We start from the raw sequence: 22,681 nt of genomic DNA on the forward strand, positions 1-22,681 counted from the left end.
TGAACACGGGGGGAGTTGGAGAGAATGTGCACTAGGAGGGCACGGGACCTCCACACCCTTTCCCTGTATTTTGTCTTATGCATCTCTCCCATCTTCCTGTTCCTGAGGTACAGCCTTTTAGAAGGCATGGCTAATCTAGTTAAGTAAAATGTTTCTCTGAGTTCCGTAAGCTGCTGTAGCAAATTGGAACCCAAGCTGGGAACTTCTGGAAGCACTGGTGAGGACCTGGAGAGGCCGTGGTGGTAGGACGATGTCTTGCAGGGCGGTGGCGGGAGGCTGTCTCCAGGCAGACAGAGTCAGAATGGAGCTGAATTGTTGGAGAACCGCTTGGCGGAGTGGGAATCCTCCCACTTCGCTGGAATGCGGTATAGCATTTCACAGGCCAACACCCATACATGAGGCCCAAGGTAAGTGTCTGTAGGCCTTAGTGACCAAAGAAGAAAATGAAATCTGGTGGGGGATTGCCCAGCGAGCAAGGGAGAAGTAGAATAGAATGTAAATATGGAAATCAGATCATGGACAGAAAGGACTTCAGACTTTCACGTAAAAATAAGATGAACTTGAGGCTGTGATGAGGTTTTCTTTGGTCTTTCAAATTGAACTTTTAGTTTGTCCTTAACGAGTATAAACTGGCTTGTAATTATCTAGTGGCTGCATGTGCTGCCCGCACCTGCTCTCAGTTTCTAGGGCTTGTCTTTCCATTTTAAGATACCTTTTAATAAACAGATGTTTTTAATTTTAACTAGGTAATATTATCAACCTTTTTTTCCTTATGGTTTGAGCTTTCTGTGACCCATTAGGAAATACTTCTCTACCCCGAGATAAAGATTCTTCTTGTCTCGTTTTTTCCAAAAGTTTAAAAGTTCTGTCTTTAATTTGCTTTTTGGATTGACACTGCAAATGATAGGCAGATCCAAGTTCATTTCTTCCACAAGAATAACCAACTATCCTATCCCCCCGTCAGTAATACCTACTAGTGGCCATCTTTCCCCCCATGGATCCGTGTGGCGCTCTGATGCATATAACTGGATCTATCTCCGAGTGCTTTATTTCACTGGTCTAAACAAAGACTACTGCGAGCTAGACTATTAAATAATTTGAAAATGTCAGAAGTGCAGAAGGCTTCCGTGAGACTGTGAGAGTGGCCACAACGAAAGGAGAGAAACTAGCCGGGAGGTAATACAGGGGTTCAGATCAAAAAAACTCTGAGCGTGGCGGCAGTGTAAGTTGCCAAGAGTCGGAGGAGTTAAGACAATATGCGGCCGCACTGGAAAGACGTGGCTATGGAAGGAGAAGGGCGTGAGAGTAACTGAAGGAACCCAGGGAACCTCGTTAACACCCGGCCCCCAGGAACCGGCTACACGACTGTACTATTCACTCAGACGGGGCAGAAGTGATGAGGAACGTGCCTACAAATACACTTTTGCGATGGATTTTTTGAATTACCTCATTTTCAGAGCAGTTTTAGGTTTCCAGAAGTTATAACTTCTTTAGGAGAGTTGTATGTGTAATGAAGACTAGCAGAATATAAAAAAATTAAGTCATGCAAAATCCTACCAGCCAAATTATGGCTAATGTTATCACGAGTCCACCCAGTATTTCTGAGAATGCACATATAAGCATTTTAAAACACAAATAACAGCATGCTATGTGAAATTTTAAAGTTCTTCTTTTCCTATTTAGTGGGCATCTAACAACTTTTTCCCACACCCCTACTTATATGGCCGCATGGTGTAGGTCACCGTAGAGAGCTTTAGAAGAGAGTTCACTTTAGTGATCCTCGTTTGTTTGGTTAAGGTTTAGGTCGTCTCTGGCTCTGATGTATACACGAAGTCACCATGACATTACAATACTATCAGTCAAAACAGTTCCTCTGCAAGTTATGGAACACCCAAATCAAAGTGGTCTGAATAACAGAGGTTTTTATTTCTCACTTAACAAGCCCTGGGTTAGCTGGATGACCTGGCAATGTCAGGGCTCTGAGTCAACGCGTCTCTGGTTCTCATGGCCTCTCGCGTATCCCATCTCCACACCAAGGTGACTGCCAGAGCTCCCAGCATTACCTCATCCTCACACAACCACGTTCAAACGCAAACAGAGGGCGGTTTTCTCCTCCTGGGTCTTTCTATTAAGGAGAAAAGGTATCTCCTTACATCTCGGGGCTGGACGTGGACAGAGGTCCTGGCCCACAGCTGGACAGAGCACCTGGGGGGTGTAGCCTCCACAGCAGGAGGCAGGCTGAGCCTTCAAGAAACAACCAACAAAATCTGCCTTGACATCAATCTTTACTCACAGGCCAGTCAGCGGCTATTAGCTGAAAGAGACGCCACACCACCCAAGTCGGCGGCAGCTGAAACTTCCCCTTGCAACAGTTCCTTCTTCCAGATACTCGTTTGTACAGAGATGTGTCTACAACTCAGAAACACCCGGGGGGAAAATACTGCCACTTTACTTCGGAGCCACAGTGGCACTGCCCCCGCTGGTCACAGAAGGTAATTCGGGTGCCTGGATAAACTGTCGCCTTTGTACAAGCCTACAAAGGGAAAATGATGTATAAAACTCACAAGGGACATAGAATAGCTGTGGAGCTGCCTTTAAAAGGGTTCAAGAATGTACCATTTTGGGTCTTCTTTAAAAAGTTTGTGTGTAAGGGTTACTGCTAACACTTACTAGAGCAACGTGATTTTTTCAGTGTGTAGTATTACTATACCTCGCGAAGCAATTGCTATTCACAAAGCAGACTGGATAAGATTTTCTCCAGATGGAGAAATGGAAGCAGAAAACAAAGTACACTGTTTATCATAAGACAATGAAAAAATTTCAAAAATAGGATTCCCCCAAATATAGTGGCAATCCCCATAAATTCTTACGTCCCTCTGCCTGGCCCTCCTCTGCTAGGATCGCCTTCCTCACTCACCCATTGCTGCCTGGAACTTGCTTAGCCTCAAACATCTGATTTCACTACCCCGATGCTACCCTGATGTTTGGCTCATCCCCCCAAAATTAACCTGTTTTATCCATCTCTGGATCTACCCCCTCCCGTGAAATCATGAGCACCGAAGAAGCAGGGACCAGTTTTTAATCATACCTGTGCCCCCAGAACTTGAAACGGCGCTTATATGAACAGGAAACAAATATAGTATTCTGAAGGAATATTTACTTGCCTTTATTTTTTTAAATAAGACTATATGAAGGGAGCTGCTAGCTCCACTTAATGCCTCAATGTAAACAATATGGCAAGTAGTCATTGTCATTACCTGTCCGTTAAAGCTAACCTGTGTAACATGGCTAACTTATTTTCCATATCCCTATGATGATATCAACAAAATGTAGCTTGTTTATTGTTATTGTTTTGTTTTTAAGGTTTATTTATTTTGAGAAAGAGAGCATGAGCAGGGGAGGGGCAGAGAGGAAGAGAGAGAGAGAGAGAGAGAGAGAGAGAGAGAGAGAGACAGAGAGACAGAATCCCAACCAGGTGCTACGCTCAGTGTGAAGCCCGACATAAGACTCGAGCCCACGAACTGTGACATCATGACCTGAGCCAAATCAGGAGTTGGACCATCAACAGACTGAGATGCCCAGGCACCCCATTTTGCTTTTTAAACCATCAACAGTTCAAAAAACCCTCCCCCGACCCCTGGGCAATATTAGAAACAACTCAGTGAGACTTCCTGCTCTCCAGGCTTCTCAACAACTCTCCAGCAACGTCTCCTTTTCCTGCTACGGATGGACAACCGCTTTCCAGCTGCACACATCCCGCCAGCTATTTTACTATCACATCAGGATCCTGCGTGGCTGCACGCCCATAAAACACAGGCTCACACATTTTTGTGTCATGGGACCCTCTGTGAAAGTAAGTCCAGAATTTCTCCTCTAGCAAAGGTACATCTATCCCATCCACCCACCCAGAATTGTGTCAAAATTTCAGGGAACTAACAGACAGCCTATATCCAAGAAGATCTAAGGACTTGGTTTAAAAGACCTGATTTGGTGGTGGTGTTTATAATAACTTTGATTCTTACGTGCGACAGTAAGTTCCAACCGACAACACATGATGAGTCAGGAGCAGCCAAACGATCTGTGCAACTTCTACACTTCAGACAACTTAGGCTCACCAGTTAGTATGCGCATCGGGCACGCCCCACTTCCATTTCCGCCACTGAGCTCTGGGCACTAAGCACTGGACAACCCGACAGTGGATCTTGGGAGAAAGACACTATTGATCCCAGAGTAAAAGGCAGAAGAACATAGAGTCGAGGCAACAATTAAGGGACAAGTGTAACAGAATGGTAAGACGTGTGAGCTCTGAAGTTGGTCTAAGTTTGAAGCCCACTTCCGCCACTTCCTCCCTGCGCGGCCTGTAGAAAACTACTTACCCCTTCAGAGCTTTGCTTTCACTTTTTCTAAAACTGAGGGGGTAACACGATCTCTCACATGGGGTTGATGTGAAGATTAAACAAAGTCATCTATGTGAATCCTTAACACAGTACTATCACAAGACTAGTAAGAAACACTTGCTATTTTTACTTACCTGTTTGGGGAAAAGAATATAAGCCTAGGAATGTTAATCTAAAGAAATTACAGTGACACTAAAGGCCCTCTAGTTTTAAAATAAAAAATCCAGGGGCACCTAGGTGGCTCAGGTAGATAACCATCCAACTTCAGTGCAGGTCATGATCTCACGGTTCATGGGTTTGAGCCCCATGTCAGGCTCTGTGCTGACAGTTAGCTCAGAGCCTGGAGTCTGTCTTTGGATTCTATGTCTCCCTCTCTCTCTGACCCTCCCCTGCTCACACTGTCTCTTTTTCTCTCTCTCAAAAATAAATAAAACATTAAAAAAAATTTTTTTAAATGGTACTTTAGTGGCTATCTGCTCCCGCCATGCAGCCTACAGGTGAGAAAACTATTAAATGAAATTCCTAAGATCACACTACAAGGGACACTCAGGATTGTGTATTTTCTACCAGTCCAAGAAGCTTCCTCTCCAGACTGTGTGAGGTGGGGGACAGGGGCGGGGAGAGATGGGCGTCAAAATGCAAAAATTGCTCAAAATGGAGTATTTGTTCACTTAACAAATATTTATTAAACATAATAAACTGCTGCGTGTTTAGTGAACAAATAGTTACTGAGTACTTACTGTGCAAATATTTATTGAACACGATGAGCTACGTTTGTTCCAGGCCCCGTGGCAGGAAAAGCGAACAAGATCTCACTTGCTAGTGAAGGGAGAGTGATGTGTTCAAGAACAAATACACAGTGAATGCTGTGACAGGAAGAGAGCAGGCCAACGGGGCAGGAATGAACTGGGTAAAAGAGCTAGTGCAGCCTGCCAGGCAGGGAAGTCCTTCTTCTGGAGATCTCTGAGCTTGGACTCTAAGGAGCTTGAGGACGGCCATAACAGGACGTGGAGGGCAGGCCTTCTAAGGGGTAAAAGAACTGATGCACCAACCCCCACTCACGGAGCAGCCTGGGGTGACCCAGGGACAGACGAGGCCAGGGTGGAATGTGGGTGAAAGACAGTCGAATGAGGAGCCACGTGAAGTCAGAGAGGCGGCCAGAGTCGGCTCACACAGCACTTTGTAAGCCGCGGGGGGACACTCTGACTTCATCCTAAGCAAAACCAGCAGCGCTCACAGACAGGCTGTAAGCAGGGCAGCACAGGGTCCAAGCTGCATTTCAGAAGATCACTCTGGAGTATAGACAGATCCGCAAAGGAGTCCAGGAGTGGACCCACACACATATGGTCAGTAGATCTTCAACAATGGTGCAAAGGCAACTCAATGGAGAAAAGAGTTATTTTAATAAATGTGCTAGAACAATAGAATCAAGTGTCCAACAGAAACAACCAAACACAACCTGTATCTCATACCATACACAAAATTTACTCAAACTGGATCACAGGCCTAAACATGTAACTTTTAGAAGAAAACCTAGAACATTTTTTGTGGTCTTGGGTGAAACAAAGATTACTGAGAGCCAACACGAAAAGGTAAGAGTCATAAAAAAAAATCATAAATCAGCCTTCACCAGCGTTAAAAATTTCTACCCTTCAAAAAATACCGTTAAAAAACATTAAAGGGTGATTGCAGATTGGGAGAAAATATTTGCAAAATATATAAGGATGTATACCCAGAGTTATTTTTTTTTAAACACTCTCAGAGCTTAGAAAATATTTTCAAGGAAAGAGCATGGCAAGATATATATGAGCAGAAACTCATCAAAGAAGATATAGAGACAGCAAACATCATTAGCTGTTACAGAATGCATAAAAACAAGAGTACCACAATCCTGTCAGAAATGGCTAACTGACTCCAAAAGCCCGCAGTTCCCGGTGCTGCTGAAGATGCAGAGTAAAGCTTCTCTCACATAATGCATTAGTGAGACTGCAAGACTGGACGGTCACTTTGGGAAACACCGGGTCAGTCACCCTGCAAATACACTAACCGTGTAACTCAGCAATCCCACTTCTAGGTGGTTACCCAGTAGAAAGGAAGGAAACCTTCTATTTGCTTACCAAAACTTAAAAAAAACTATGTTAATATTTACTGGGACTTTTAAAAAAACCCACCGCTAACTCAACTGTCCTTCAAGGTGTAAATGGCGGAAACAAACCAGTCTATCCATACAACAGAGTACCGTCCGGCCGTGTGGGGGAACTACGGACCCAGTAAGGACCAGCTCCTGTGCCTTATGCTAAATGAAGATGAAAATGGAGAAGAAGACCACAAATGTACCTACAGAATTCCATGGACAGAACACTCTCAAAAGGCTCACTTTGGGGGAAAAATATCATGGGCACATGCAAGGGGCTGGGGTGCGGAAAAGACCTGGCTATACATACATTACAAGGGAACCGGGGAGCAGGGCGGGAGGGAAATAACTCTTGTTTCCACAGTGGTGGGAGTTACATGGCTGAATTCGGCTGTCCAAACCCACAGAACTGTAGGCTAGAAAGGGTCAACTTCACTTTACATAAATTAGACCCGGAAAAGATTCATCAATAATGAACATGTATTGCTAAATTCCTAATCTCAAACATAAAAAAATGTAAATTTAAAAATGTATGCAGCCTCATTTTATTACGTTTTCTATGATTCTCTTTATTCTGCTGTCCTTGTAAACTGAAGTGTCATTAAAATTAAAATGTGTAAATTAAAAGTTGATTATGTGCAGTAAAATGTAAACCAAAGAGCTTACAACTACCAAAACCTTCTTAATAAGAATGTTTCAAATGCAATTTGAGGACCATTTCAAAATACACGTCAGAAAACGCTGAACATTATCAAAGAAAACATAAAATGTGCCCCTTTGATATGATTCGGTGAAGGTACTCAACTATTTGCTGAATGAATGGACGAACAGATGTCATCATTAAATTATTGTTACCATTCCATAAAAGGTTCTAACCTTTAGGAGAACACTTAAAAGTTCACAAATGCGTCCTTAGGTGGAAGATTCCGAGACGGATTTCCTAGGGCGCTTTGAGAAGAACATACAGCAATAGTCCTTAAGCCCCTGAGGTGCCTGTCTGGGGTGAGCCTGCCTCATCTCCACCAGCTCCCCTCGCTTTGAAGGCACAAGTTCTGGCTTCATGGGAGCTGATGACGCTGCCTGCAGGGTCACTACTAGGAAGACGTCAATAAGAATCAGAAAAAGGGATGCAAAACAGTAAAATGAAACAAACCCCCAGCCAATAAACAGGGATAACAAAATGCAAGCTCACAAGCTGCCTTGGGGGAAAGCTGCTTCTCCATTTAACACCTCCCCCCACACCCCTGGACCCCCACACAGGCTCAGCCTGCCGGGCTCTGGCGCGCTCCACTTTCTCCTGAGCAAGGGAAGTGCAAAGCCCACAGGCCTTAAGCTAAGTCGGATGCACCCACTCAGACACATTCCGCAACTCTTGTCACACTTCTGCTGAGCTCTGCCTTGAGCAGTGGAAACACACATATTAACAGGAAGGAGGGAGCGAGGGGCTCCTTCCTTAACAGAAAAAAAGAGTAGTCCTTCAGGTTGACAACAATGAAAAAAAGGGACAAAAGAAACGGACAAAAGGAAAAACTGACTAGCTTCTAGAAATTTCTCCCAGTAACCGAAAATTAACAAAGTATACACCATAAATAAATCAGAAATCTTGTTTTTTATCCAGGTTTCTCAGGGAGTTCTGAAGTGGAGATAGAGCTAAAAAAAAAAAAATTGCTTAAATATATGAGAGTCTTTGCTATCAGAGAAGGGAAATTACTGCCTCTTAGAGTCTCATCAAATTGCAGCATGAAGATTAGATTATGACTGCGTGGTTCAATAACGTAGCCCCCGTATCCACAGTAAATGAATCAGTTTAAAAAAAACACGGGGGGTGTGAGGGGCTGGCATACCACCACAAGATACAGAGGAATGTGTAGACTTACAAAAGTGCTTCGGCTTATGTGCAATCGTGGGTTTATCACACTTGTGAGAGCAGGGGAGCAAAGCCCTCCAACTGCAGAAAACCGGCCTCTTCCCCCGCCCACTCCCGCCCTGCCCAGCAAGCTGCGTCCACTTCCCTCCCTTCCTCCACCCCCCAGCAAGTTGTGTCCATCATGTAGCCAGTGGACAGCATATTTTATAGTCTTCAAACTCCAAGCACACTCTTTGGTACAGACAGTAACAAAGGGAGAATAACAATTTTTGATGAAACTCCAATCTACTTTATAGCCTGTTTTTAACTTTATTCCCTATTATATCCATTTAGAAAGTATCAGCAACAATCAGCTGGGAGAAGAAAAGGAAGATCATCTATGACCTTACGGGAAAGTATTTATTTTTAAAAAAACTGTAGGAGCGCCTGGGTGGCTCAGTCGGTTAAGCCTCTGACTTGCGCTCAGGTCAGATCTCACATTTGTAGGTTCAAGCCCCACATCAGGCTCTGTGCTGACAGCTAGCTCAGAGCCTGGAGCCTGCTTCCGGTTCTCTGTCTCCTTCTCTCTCCCACCCTCCCCCTCTCATGCTCTGTCTCTCTCTGTATCGAAAATAAATAAAACATTTAAAAAATTAAAAAAACTGTAAAGGCTGAGGTGTTAAAGGAAAATATTTTAGGCACAGAACTCGGGTCAAAAAACTAAGCAGGACTCCGACACCTGAGAACATCTGCCTCCCTACAGACAGCAGAAAGACCCCTGGAAGAAGGGTGGGGGCCTATGAAATGAAACCCTGACTTCCCTTATTGGTCCAGGAGAATGGAAAGGGCTTTGGCTGCAGGTAATTTTGAGAAATGACCCCAGAACAGGAGAGGGACCTAGAGCAAGTGAATCAGGGAAGAATAGAAACTCTCAAGCTCTCAACACCCAAGCTCTATTCTTGAGTCGATGACTCAAGGGCGGGACCCTTTAAGGAGCAGTGTAGCAGTGCCACCAGTGGGGCTGGAGGGAGGTCATTTCATGGACTGTTTTGCCTGTGGGCCCAGGATTGCCCCATGGGGGTGGGTACAAATACCTCATTCTCTCACACTGCACAGGCATAAGTAAAGAGTGGATTCCCCACAAAAAACACTAGGAAATGCAAAAGCTCTGCAGTGTGGCAGAGGGGAGGTGGGTCAAACCCAGGGAAGCCTGTGGTGGTAATGGCAATGGCAATGCAAATGCAATGACTGAAAGGAGGGCAAAGGAGGGGAATGCAGCAGCCCAAGAGGGATGCCACGGCTTCCGCACTGTGGGGATATCCGCGTCCAGCAGAAGCCAAGAGCACAACTGGCAGTACCTCTAGAAAGCCCTTTATGGGGCAAAAACAGCGAGAGGATGAAAACATAGTTCCTGATACTTAGTACACTTCTGCTTTTGTTAAGCAAGTGAAGTACATTTGATTTTATTTCAAATTTGTGTTACTGGAGACCGTGATATAATGGGCAGAAACACATGCACACACGTTACCCACATATTTATATCAGTTTTTTGCCTAATGACTAATTAATTTAAAAAGACAACAAGAGGGGCTCCTGGGTGGCTCAGTCAGTTAACCGTCTGACTTCGGCTCAGGTCATGATCTCACAGTTCGTGGGATTGAGTCCCGCATCGGGCTCTGTGCAGACATCTCAGAGCTTGGAGCTTGCCTCGTATTCTGTCTCTCTCTCTCTCTCTCTCTCTCTCTCTCTCTCTCTCTCTCTCTGCCCCTCCCACGCTCATGCTCTATCTCCCTCTCTCTCTAAAAACAAACATTAAAAAAAAGGACAAGAAAAATTACCACAGCAGCATATCTAAATGCGTCTGGAACTTCAAATGGCAGTTTTGAAATCTACAATGGAAAAAGAGGGACATACACTTTAAAGCTGCCATACTGCAAGACCCTCTGCCAAAACGCCGTATGTGTGTGTGTGTGTGTGTGTGTAATTTAAGGGCCAATCATATGACAAGGACAATAAAACAAAATGCTAGGAGGAAGAAAAACCCCCAAAGGTACGGTCTTCCTTTTTTTAAACTAACTCAAACACAGAGGATGGTAAAGGCAAAGTCATTTAAATCATTTCCTTAGTAATACAAGTAATATTTAAATAGATTTAATAGTGCTGCTCCAAACCAATGAATTATGGGTTTAAAACCTATTAAAATGTAATGTTTTTTTCCTGAGCTGAGAGGAGAGAGATTTAAATCCACTGAATTTTAATATTTCAGCTTGAGCTGCAGGAGGTAGAGAAAGTCCAAATGAACTATTCCATCAGCACCATTCAAGCATGAACATTTTAATCAGTTTTACTTCCTTGGAGTTCTCTAACACAGTTTACGCTGTCATTCTGAAAGCACTTAACACAGAGAGTGTGAAAAACCACCAAGGCTTGTTATTGCCTTCACAATTGATGGCAAATAATTTTGCAGACTTCCTATCATTAAAATGTCACCGCTAAAAATTGAGGTTCAGCATTTCTTGTGCTAAACTGCATTTTCCTACAAACACCATGGCATACCTGTTTTTCAAGGGGGTGGGCTGTTTTTTTATTTTAAATGCATATTTCTATCTTATTTTCCCCCTCAAAGAATTAGGTTAAAAAAGAGGGTGGAGGGAAATCCAAAGGAACCCCACTTTCTATTTTTACAAGCTAAACATTTTCTTCTCCAATATTCATACTAACAAAACGTTTTTTGCCCCTAATGGTAGCTTCTTTAGTGAAATTCTTCTGAGGTTCCAAGCCAGTCTCCTTTACTAAGCATAACCACATTCACACAGCATGTGCTGATTATATAGTGTAATGGATTTAAAAAGCATTTTAAGACAGTCAGATGACTCAATTTAATAATACAGGAAATGAAAACATCATTTCTAATTAGATCATATTACTGATTTAAAACTACAATTTGTGTGCTCTTCCAACAGCGTGATCTCGCAGAGATTCTAATTTGAAAACACAGTGGCTAGTAGGACACGTGACAAGATCAAACTAGATACATGACATGCCCCCAGCCCATTTGGGGGAACTCCAGGAAGCACATCAGGGAAATGTGAGATATGACCAATTCAAAACAAAACACCAAATATTGACTGTAGCATACAACACAGGAATTTTCCTGGGTTTTTTTCCTTATAAATAAAAGATAAATGATATTTAACTTATTTCAATCTATCAACAGTTTTAAACTGAACATGACCTGTGAAAGAAATCATTATAACTATGTTTCATTCCATTAACCACAACTAGCTTATTGTCAAGAGAACAAGCCACCTCTCCAGGTTTCGGGCTCACTTCAGCATTTTGCATTTAAACTGCATGGATCACTGGTTTGGCTCATTTACCAATGAAGGTAGAATAATATTGCAGAGTTAAAAAGGTGCTTCATCAGATTTCATTAAATCTGGGAACATTTGCGCGTGTCTGGATGGTGTGCATACATATAAAACAGATACATATGTAGTGATAAACAAATGAAGGTCTGCAGGGGCTTTAGATGGGTCTTTCTTTGCCTCTGGGGAGGAAAATTTTCATTCCCTAGGTGGAGAAAATCATTGCCAACTACATTCCCAAAACCAAGTACAAAAATCTGAAGACTGACCCTCCTCCCTCAGCACTTTTGGTAGCAAGTCAAAATAGCACCACCTCACAACACAAGCCAGGAAAGGGGCAGGTGCACTGAGAACTCCACAATGTTACAAACTGAAAACTCCTGGACTGAGGGCACCAGCAGGGCTGAAACAGACAAAGACCACACACCACCGAGATCGCCGGAAGCAGGAATGTATCAAGTGAGTTTGTAATGGGGCTCTTCCTTCTCACTCGGGTAGTGGCTCCCTAAAACTGCTGGGTTTGTTTTTCTATTTCTGCAATCTATTTTTTCAGAATTGTCAGATTATGGGACTGTGACTCCATTTCCTGCTCAGACACAAATAATCTGGAATCTTCCCCACCTCCCAGATTCACACACTGCACGTGCTACCTTGATAGCACGCCACTCTGCTGAGTTAGCTCTTCAAATAAGGTTTTAGGTCACAAAATTAAATTTGCTGTATTTTAATAATTAAGCCCACATATACACAATATATCTGTCAGTAACTTGACTACAGTCTAATAAATCATCCTTTCCCTGAGAAAAGGCAATCTGCCATCCCATTCAAAACAAAGTATGTAAAATGAAACAGATATGAAACAGCATTAAAACTATACTTGATGTTTCAGTGAAGGGAAGGGAATTTGTTCTGACTTTTAGATTTTCCCTCATTATTTTTAAACAACATCCAACATGAAACAATGGGGTTTTGATTTAGATTCATCTCTCCACTGTACAGACAGTAACTAATAAGATGGAGGGGGGGGGAACCCAGCCAGAATAGCTGCTGCCAACCAGTCCTAAGGTAAGATGGCTACTCGCCTTTCAGCAGGTCACGGGAACAACTAACTATGGCAGCAATGGCCCAGCCCCCCGCCCCCCCGCCCCCCCCCAGTCCTCCTGCAGCCATTCCCTCCTTCAGCAGCAGACAGAGGTGGAGTGCGTGAGAAACGCAGGGTCTGCATCCCCCGTGACCTTATGGGGTCTGGTGACCAAAGTACAGCCCAATGGGAATATCGCACGGGCTTCAAACAAACACAATTCCCTCTGGAACAGACAAACAAACCTAACTTTAGTAGTTTTTCAACTTTTTAAAAAAATCTAACCTATTGCTATTTTCTGGAGTTGTAGGGAATAAAAATTCATTGGGAAATGTATTCATCTCTTCCCCATCCCCAGAGCTAGAACACGTACTCCAATGAGTCTACATGGCTTGTTCTGATTTGGCCTTCTTTCCAAGAGGACACCTCGGAGGAAATAAAGGTTACGGCTTCCCCTGGACTGTCTTCCAATTTACTACCCGTATTTTCTTGCATTCAGAGGGACACAAAATAAGAGCTCAAAACAGGCAATTTAAAAAAACAAGCTCCAATCAGACTAGTGCTCCGCCACCAAGGCCAGTGGGCCCAGAGTTCTGATTTCCTTGTTAAAAGACAGAGGCATAATTGAAGCAATATCTTCACTCCAGATTGATTATCAGGCGACCCTTATCCGTATCTTCACTCAGCAATTTGAATTTTAATGAAAGTAAATGGAATAATTAGCATTTCAAAGTGTGTTTGATACACTAAGGGGGGAAAAAAAGAGAAAAGACTTTGGTATATAAGAGATACACAAAAGAAGTGTTTGGAAGGGGGCAGAGAGAGGAAAGGACAGCGGTTCTGTCCTCATTAGAATAATCTAAGGAAAAGCTTGTACCCGCTGCACAGAGATGGATGCCGTGTGCTTGTCAGCTAAGATTTTCCACCTTTATTATCCTTTCTGCTCTTAGCACCTTATTTATTACTTGTTACCTTAATCTGAGAGAACAAAAATCTAATTGGAGTCAGTGACTGCCCAAGCCCATGAATTCCAGGATTTCCATGCAACAGTAATGCTACATTCACCAGAAAGGACTTTCTAACGGGGCCTCTGATTCTGCCAAAAGGTGCACCTTTCTCCTACTATTCCTACTACAATGGCCACTAGCCCTTAAGAACCACTCATCACAGGGGAGGAAGAGGAGCAGGGAGATTTTAAAAAAAAATGTACATTTTATTTCACCAAAAAAATGCTATCAAGGTACTCTATGTGTACAGAAAGTTCAAAGAAATCAGGTCATTTTAACATCAGGGCAATGTCCATCACTTTTTCAGGCCTAGCCCAGCAACAGGAACTGACTGCAAAGGAAAGAAATATGACAAAAAGAACTCTCTAGGGTCTTAGGGAGAATTTCCATGAACATGTCCAGTGGAACTGGTGAGAATGTGATCCAAGTTTCTGAGGCAGCCATCCAATTTCACAGGAGACAGAAGGCAAAGTGCTTAATTTCCCTTTGTGGTCCTCTATTGCCTTTTGCCCTTCTGATGGCACAAAATTTAAAAAGAGAGAGCAAGCGAGCTGATGACACACACTAAGATCAGAGCTAAAATGGAAAGGCCACGTACCCCAATGATGGCGTTCAGCTCGGCCATGGTCACCTGCTTGGCCCGTTCCACAGCCTGCACCACTTGTTGCTGGTGCTATAAATGAAGATCAGAAACAGAATACAATTATTTGCTTTCTAGTCAGTCAAGAACAGCTTTTCCTAACGCGTCCTCTAACTTCAGTTACATGTAAACAGGCTTTAGGGGTCTCTGTACTTCACACTGAGGCCCCGGGTGGTGGCGGACTGGACGGCTGGCTAGGGCAAGTTGGATCTCTACTGCAGAGAAGGAACCGGACACCTGACTGGGCCCCTACAACTGGGAGAAGCAGCTTCGATTTCCCTCTGACGTCAGTGGTGCACTGTGACCCAAGGTCTCCCACTGACTCTGACAAAACACAACCCTTCCCTCCCCAGTCCCATCTGCTTTCTTTGTACCCCCCCTTTCTCGGCCCTCTACATAAAAAGTCTGAAAACATTTCCTAGCAGTACTTATTTTTAAAATTTCTCCCGGTATTTGTTACAGTAAGCACTAGAAGACCACATAGAATTAAACGTGTATTTTCTTCTGGAAGTATAAAAGTGTTCATGTTTTAATTCCTGTCATGAAGGGCTGCATATTTTGAAAAGAGATTAAAAATGTACAGCTTTGACTAGCAGTCAAGTTTAAGGACTTCAGGGGTTGCTTTCACCTGCAATAGAAAAACTAAAACCTACAAGCCTCAGTTATTTTTCTTTTGGAAAACCGGGATGGCGAGGAGAGGAAAATCCCTCCCTCTACCCATGATTCAGTTCTAAAGAGAAGGAGCAGGAACGGAGTATTTTTTGTAATGTTAAAAAACAGAGTAAGTTTGGTAATGTTAAAAAAAAAAATTAAGTAGCACAGGAGTCCCTGCAAGAGGCGCTCGCTTGCATCTGGACATTCACTAGTGCTTGCACAAGTACCCCAAACATAAATACAATTCTCCACCGAATGCACTGCAACAGTCTAGTATCTACACACTCGAACAATCTCCTCTGGACTATTTTCAACTAGGTTTACGGAACAGAGAGCCAAAAAGACTGTGCTATGAAACAGGCACTCCTCTGTGTGGCCAGGGAGAATCTGGTCTTGCAGGACCCCAATTGAGAAATGTAGCTGAAGTGAACACCAAGCTTAGCTAACCTATTGCTTAATACACACAAGGAGGTAAGCCATCAATTACACATGAAATTCCCCTTGAGCTACCTGGCTCGACATTCCAAAACTCTCAAAGATGCAGTTATTGAGATTAACTGGGGTGACCAATATTTCTACTTCCCAGCTGTGCAGGGTTAAGAGGACTGTGGAGCGTGGGAAACTGCCATAGTCACCCACATGTAGTGTCTTCACCCTTGCCTTCCTATCAGAGATGTGTACTTTATGCCTATCACCTAATGGAAAGAAAAATGTCAAAAGATCACATTTTAAACTTTCAGTTAAACTCTGATCATTAAACTATGCACTTTTGATTTTTTTTTTAATTGTAAGAGTTTCAAAACAAGGACTTAAGAAACAATCCCAAAGTCTTTCTAGATATCTCTGTCCATTCTCCTACTCTGGAGTAAAATATCTGCCAAAGTGAAATATTTCATTTCCTTCTTTCTTTGAAGGTGAAAAGTCCCAAAGATTTGTAAAGACACGGGAAGGAATAGAGGCATATGCCATAAAATGACCAGTAACAGCAGTTTCTCCTTGAAGCCAGCCTACGCAGCGTGTTCAACGATGAGCACAGAGTTCATGGTGAGATTTAAAGCAGTCTAGTTTTTGGTGTCGGGAAAAATGGCAGTACTTGGAAAACAGAGAAAAAGACAACATGTAAGACAATAGGATTTTTCTAATACTCAAAATGAGCATATGGACAGAAACTATGATGGGATCTTCCATCTTTTACTTTCCAACATTCAACAACAGCTGCTCAAAACTTCCAAGAAACTGAAACCCAAAAGACCACATGAACAGATCCCACCACATTATCATTCATTCCACTCAACAAAAGCCTTTTAAAGCTCTTACTCTGTGCAATTTCTGTATATTACTGAAATATTTCCATGTTAGTGAAATGTCATCTACTTTATGTTAAGCATTCAAAGATCAGTTCCATAAGATATGCAGAAAATACATCTATTTAGGGACCTTTCTACCCTGAAGATTGTTCAACTCTTGGTTCATACACTGGATTCCAACTGCCAAGATGGGCAAAGATGCCTTAGGCTGTGGGGATCTTTCTGGCTCAGCATTAAAATATCAAATGCATTTACTGAGAAAACCAGAAACACAGCAGTGAACCGTAACACTGACATCTGCTGCTCCTATAGAAACTCTTGCTAAAAAGCTAAAATGACAATGGAAGTCATGATTCAGCTGCTTTGTTTCCTCTCATGACAGTGGCCATGGGCTAATACCACATCTGAACTTTACCTGTCGTTCAGGATTTTACTTCCCTGTTTCTGCTTACAACTGTGAATCATCTGCTGTTTAAGGACCTTTTGAACAGAAGCTCCTAAGGCAAAGTATGCCTCCCAAAGTGCTCCGAAAGCACCAGAAACACCAAGCCACTGCAGCTCACTCAGCCACATCACAGCATCAGATACAGTGAGAAAAGTAAAACTCAGGGGGGCGCCTGGGTGGCTCAGTCCGTTAAGCAGCCAGCTTGGCTCAGGTCATGATCTCACAGTTCGTGGGATTGAGCCCCGCGTCGGGCTCTGTGCTGACAGCTAGCTCAGAGCCTGGAGCCTACTTCAGATTCTGTGTCACCCTCTCTCTCTGACCCTCCCCTGCTCGCACTGTCTCTCTATGTCTCTCAAAAATAATAAATGAAAGAGTAAAACTCAGGAAAGAAGGGGCAAGGGATCACAAAAGAAAAAAATGAACACTGACGGTAGAAGCCCAAACTACTCTCAGAAACCAACCCAGAGGTGGCATTTTGTTTTTCCATTTCCAAATTTTAACAAACAAGCTCTTGGACTCAGAAAATAGAGCAAGCTCTCACTTCTTAGAACCCTGATGGCTTTCCCATTCTGTGTGCCCTCATCTCTTCCCCTTCTCTTCTCCATCCCCACCTGTCCCTCTCTCCCCCACTCCACCCAGCATCTCATTTCCTCTCCCACTGCCCACTTCCCCTCCCCCTCCACCACCTCACCACAAGTGATGACAGGCCCCTTCAGCCCTGGTCTGCCGGCAGAAGGCATCCGCGCCGTGGCCTCTGACAGCCCGAGCTGCTGGCTCACGGGGGTGCTCCCGTCTGAACTCTCTACCATCATCACCAAAGAACATGCTACTAAGACTACATCGGTAAAGCCTAAGGCAAGAGACAGGGGCCTCTAACTGGGATTTGCAAGAGGAAAAAAAATGCCCAATTATTTATTCTTTACAATACTGTGATTTATAATTTTAGAAAAGAAATCCTTAAAAAAAAAAAACTACAATGTGATTATGGCTGCACGACTCTAAATTTACTAAAAATCACTGAATTGTACCACTGAGAACAAATGAATTTTATGAGGTGTAAGTTTTATCTCAACTAAATACTGTGATTTAAGGAATATCAGCATGGATGGGGGAAGAGGAAGGCCACAAAAATGAAATTCTATACATTAAATCACCCGCCTACTTAACTTTAATCATAAAATTTTTTTGCATTTGTTCCGGAAAGTACTGAGGATAATCTTTTAACAAGAAAGAGACAGAAACAGTACAAGTCCTAAGGACAACAAAGCCTGCTGGAAAACAGACCTTAACAAACCACGGATGTGTATACGATAGGTATGTAACGTCTTCTCTGGGAAGACAATGCAATGACAACGTCCTGCCAGGCCAATACTTCAGGGTGTGGCAACAGATGCAGTACTTCTAATAACAACAAGAAAAAAACCCTCTACATTACAACTTACATTTTTTTAAATACCCCCTCCCTTACCTCCCTTATTGACAGGGGTAGTGGAGAGTTAAAGGCAGAGGTGTAAAATGAAGTAGGATTTTTCCAATGAACCACTGACGTTCCTGACACATGGAGAGGCAGGAGTGAGCAGCTGAGAACATGGCCGCACTACTGCTGGGAACGCTCCCAGACATCGAGCACCTGCTACTGCACCGAAAGCTGTGTAAAAGATCCTCGGGGAGGGGCGCCTGGGTGGCTCGGTCGGTTAAGCATCCAACTTCAGCTCAGGTCATGATCTCACAGTTTGTGAGTTCGAGCCCTGCATTGGGCTCTGTGCTGACAGCTCAGAGCCTGGAGCCTGCTTTGAATTCTCTCTCTGCCCCTCCCCAACTCATGCTCTGTCTCAGTCTCTCAAAAATGAATAAACGTTAAAAAAAAAAAAACTAAAAAAAAAAAACCACTCAGGGAGGTTGTAGGAAGGAATGCCCAGCATACTTCCTGGAGCATCGGGAATGGCTTTGCTTTCTTATTCACTCATTCAATTGATTTCTTAAGAACCTACCACACACCAGGCAACTGTGGTAGGAGCTAAGACTAAAGTCATGAACAAGACACTCGGTGAACGAGTAATACTCACGAGGCTCGGTAATTACAACCGGAGGGTAATTTCCATGAAGAAAATTACAGGATACAATGCAATCACTTAGTGGGGAAATCTCATGCAATCTTAGGGCTGGGGACGGTTCCCCATGGAAGCTGACCCAGTAACTGAGACATGAAGGATATGCAGGAGTTCTGTGGGTGAAGCAAGGAGAAAGGAATCCCAGGCAGAGAGGGGAGCCTGGGCAAAGTCCTGGACGGAGAAAGGAGTTTTCCCATCAAAGAAGAGAAGGAACCTATGGCTACGAGAGAAGAGTAGGGTAGGGGAAAAGTTGGGAGAGACAAATGCAAGGTAGGATTATGAAAGCCTTCGAGGGCCTGGCAAGACACACGTGCAAGAGGCATCCACAGAAAGAACAGAGGCCATCACGCGGAGTCACATAGCGGGACAGGGGCGGACCCTACTGAACCACGGACTAGTGGAAGGGAAATATGTAAGGCGGGATCTGCCCAAACGCTGATGGGCTTTGCATGACATGCAAAAAACTTCGACTTTATCTAGATGAAGACATTTTTTGTCAAAAATTTTAAAGCAGCTGAGTGCTATCAGTTGTGCATTTTAAAAGGAAAATGGACCTGGGAGAGTACAGAACAGTAAAGGAGCTGGATGACAAGGCGATGAGCCAGACAGGAGGGAGAACAGGTAGAAGGCTAAAGAAAGATTCTAGGGTGAAAGAGAAGCCTGAACTTGGACCAAATGCCTCTCCCGTTCATCAGACTGATCAGCCACATGCACAGAAAAGGCCACTCACTCAGAATGAGCAAAGGCCATCAGTAATCATGGACCCAGACAGCAGTAGTGCCCCGGGCACTGTAACAACAAACTGACCACCTTTCCCAATGCCTACAGATTTCTAAATGCTGCCCCAGCAGAGGGCATTGGGGTGGTGGCGTCACAGTATCAACCACAGCCCAAACGTGCTTCCTCTCTCACACCCAATAAGCAGTCTCTGCTTCATCATATCCTCTGGAAGGGACCTCACTACCTCATGCACAATCTTCTCCCACTTGGGTATAATGGGTTCTAATACGGATTAGAAGAAATCTCTCTCTCTCCAGAACCTCTGCCCATGGGACCCAATTTTGCCTCCACAGTGTCCTCCCCTGGAGTGCACTTCAAGAACATCAAAATGACATAACGTACGTTTTCATCTTCTCTATTCCAGGTTAAATATCCCTGGGCCACTGGCTCTAGGCCGCTCATCCTCTGACCAAACCTCTGGTTGTGCTCTTGGTGACAAGACAGAACATTCCAAGTTTGGCTAAGCAAGTCAAACCTGAGTGAAAGGGTCACTCCGTGTCCTGTAAGTCAGGCTAAAATCCTTCCAAGGCTTTTTCAGCAACTCTACCAAGTTTACTAGCACAAATAAGCTTTAACTTCAAATCAGCCTTTTCTCCTCCATGGTAGCCCCAAAAATGTTAGTCCTACAAGAAATTAGGTGTCACTTAAAACAAAATAAAACAAAACCCACTGGGTTTAATTTGGCTAATACCTGGTAAACGGCAGATCTTCCCTGAGCTTTAAATTTCCAAGAGAGTGAATCTATACACAGGGTTTTCCTAACAATTTTGGCTGTGGAACGTGGGACTAAAGCTTAGGAAATGCCGCCCAAGGCCTTCTCCTACTGACCACTTAGCCTCACCTTCTCGGTTCTCAGCCACATAAGGACAGAGCATTCTTCACGGACCTGTCCAATAAGTTCTGAAGTCCATACTTTCCACCAGAACTTTCTGCAACGTTGGAAACACTCTAAATCTGTGCTAATAACATGGTAGCCACTAGCCACATATGGGTGGGTACTGAGCACTTGAAATAGGGCTAATGTGACTGAAAGACTTAATTTGTAACCTTATTTAACTTTGATAAATTTTAATTTAAATCTAAATAGCCACATATGGATTTGGCTACAACAGCAGACATCACAAGCTCTATTTAAAGTATTTTAATGCTTAGCTCCGGTAACAACCCACTCATTACCTAACTCAAAGTCAAAGAAGACATGAGGAGGTTTCTCAAATGCACCTGAAGTTTTTAGACACAGAGCTTGGCACTGGTGCCTTCGAGAGGAGACCGACATGGTAACCTGCAGAAAAGTCCTCCCTTCTGAGAATCATGTACTTGCTGAGGGCAAGCAGCCCATAAAGCCTCCATAAGGATCTCATCAAACATCCAACTGTCACCAAAATGCATGGTCAGTCACACAGAACAAGCCAACTGGTCAAACCGTGGAACAAGGGGCAGGATTATATTCCCTGACACCTCATTCGGTAGAGTGAGGAAGAAAAAAAACAAAACAAAACAGTTTAAATGAAAGGAGTAATCAGAAAACGAGACAAAATCCATGCAAGTCCCAGTCTGGGTATGCTGGTCTTTTAGGACATTCCTTAGACACACAGCACTGCTGTAACACATTACCAGCACTGACTACACGGCCTGACTGGAAAGCAGACTTGTCCTGTGACGGCTGCTGGCATTTAATGAAGGATCGCTGAAGATGCTCTTGCAGGTGTCACTGCGCACTCATCGGGGGCTCTCTGGTGACTTCGGCCAAGCTCACCTACATCAAACCACGTTATCACAAGCCATTGATTCCTTACGAAGTTAACAAGCAGTAAGATGAGTTAAGCTGGTGTCATTATGAGGCGAGAACACCGCCACCAGTGCATGCAGCCACTGGATTTTGTTCCTCTCCTCCCCGAGGCGCAATACAAAAGTGACTGATCACTTTTTTCAACTTCCATTTTACAATTATTCTATACATGCAAAATGTGGTTCAGACGAATTCAGTCCCCTATTAACCCAGGAACCAAGACAGCATCTGAGATACACTCCTACCTCATATCACCAGAGGGTATGTTTTCCATCAAATCAAAAGGACCAAATTTTTGGCATGACCAAAAAAGAAACTGATGCAGGGCTATTCTTGCCTTTAGGAATTAGAATTTAAATCAACATGTATTATCACTATCATGTAACTGTGGACTATTTTCTACTATTTAAGTGCAATGTAGAGCACCCAAATAAATCTACAGAATTCTAGAGGAAAACACTATTTGGTTCTGCTCATTCGATAGGCTAACAGGGTATTAAATAAAACCCAAGTTTTGAGTTAAAATTAAATTTGCACCAGAAAACATTCCAGTTGGAATGGTCTCTTGCCCCTAGGTAAAGAGAAGAATAAATATAAAAGGTTTAAAAATTTTTACTCTTAATTTCCCTTTTATACCCTAAAATTTCCAATGACCAGAGAACTACTGTCAAATGTGGCCAAAAGAAGGACTTAAATTCTTTATTTCATTTACTAGGTCAAAATTTTCACACGCAAGGGAAGAAACAGCCGGTTGCTGGTAAGCCCAGGCCCCAAAGCAGGGCTCCGCCACGGCTCAGCCTCAGCTCGGAGAGGACAGGTCTACAGGGGCTCCTGAGCAGTTCTGCTTCCACGTAAGAAACTCAAGAAACAAGAAACCAGGGGGGGAGGGGCGGCGGCAAGGCGAGCACTGTAGGTAAGTCTGAACTCACTAGCACCCTTCAACGCTGCTGAGGCCCAGAAGGCCTACAGGTCTACAAGACAGCTCCTAAAATCACTGATGAAGACAGTCCATCCACAAACTACTCATAAAATCAAAACCAACTTCAGCGAAGCAACCAGATATTTTGAAAACAGCCAGTCCCCCACTGGACTGAAAAATCTGTTTTCCTAGATAGCTTCATG

The 22,681-nt window shown here is 43.6% G+C and overlaps 1 protein-coding gene across 7 annotated transcripts in view; it reads right to left on the bottom strand.

The window, feature by feature from the left end:
* TLE4 (TLE family member 4, transcriptional corepressor) overlaps positions 1-22,681 on the bottom strand; it is a 136,906-nt gene that overhangs the window by 77,632 nt on the left and 36,593 nt on the right. For 4 of the 7 annotated variants that reach the window (XM_029919721.1, XM_029919720.1, XM_029919719.1 and 1 more), the window contains one exon: positions 14,432-14,506. The exons of the other annotated variants lie outside the window; for them this stretch is intronic. In XM_029919721.1, coding sequence (XP_029775581.1) covers positions 14,432-14,506 — 75 coding nt within the window. The remainder of the gene's footprint in view (positions 1-14,431; positions 14,507-22,681) is intronic. 7 annotated transcript variants of the gene reach the window in all.

This window comes from Suricata suricatta, chromosome 13, assembly GCF_006229205.1.
Source record: "Suricata suricatta isolate VVHF042 chromosome 13, meerkat_22Aug2017_6uvM2_HiC, whole genome shotgun sequence".
Taxonomy (NCBI): Eukaryota; Metazoa; Chordata; class Mammalia; order Carnivora; family Herpestidae; genus Suricata; species Suricata suricatta.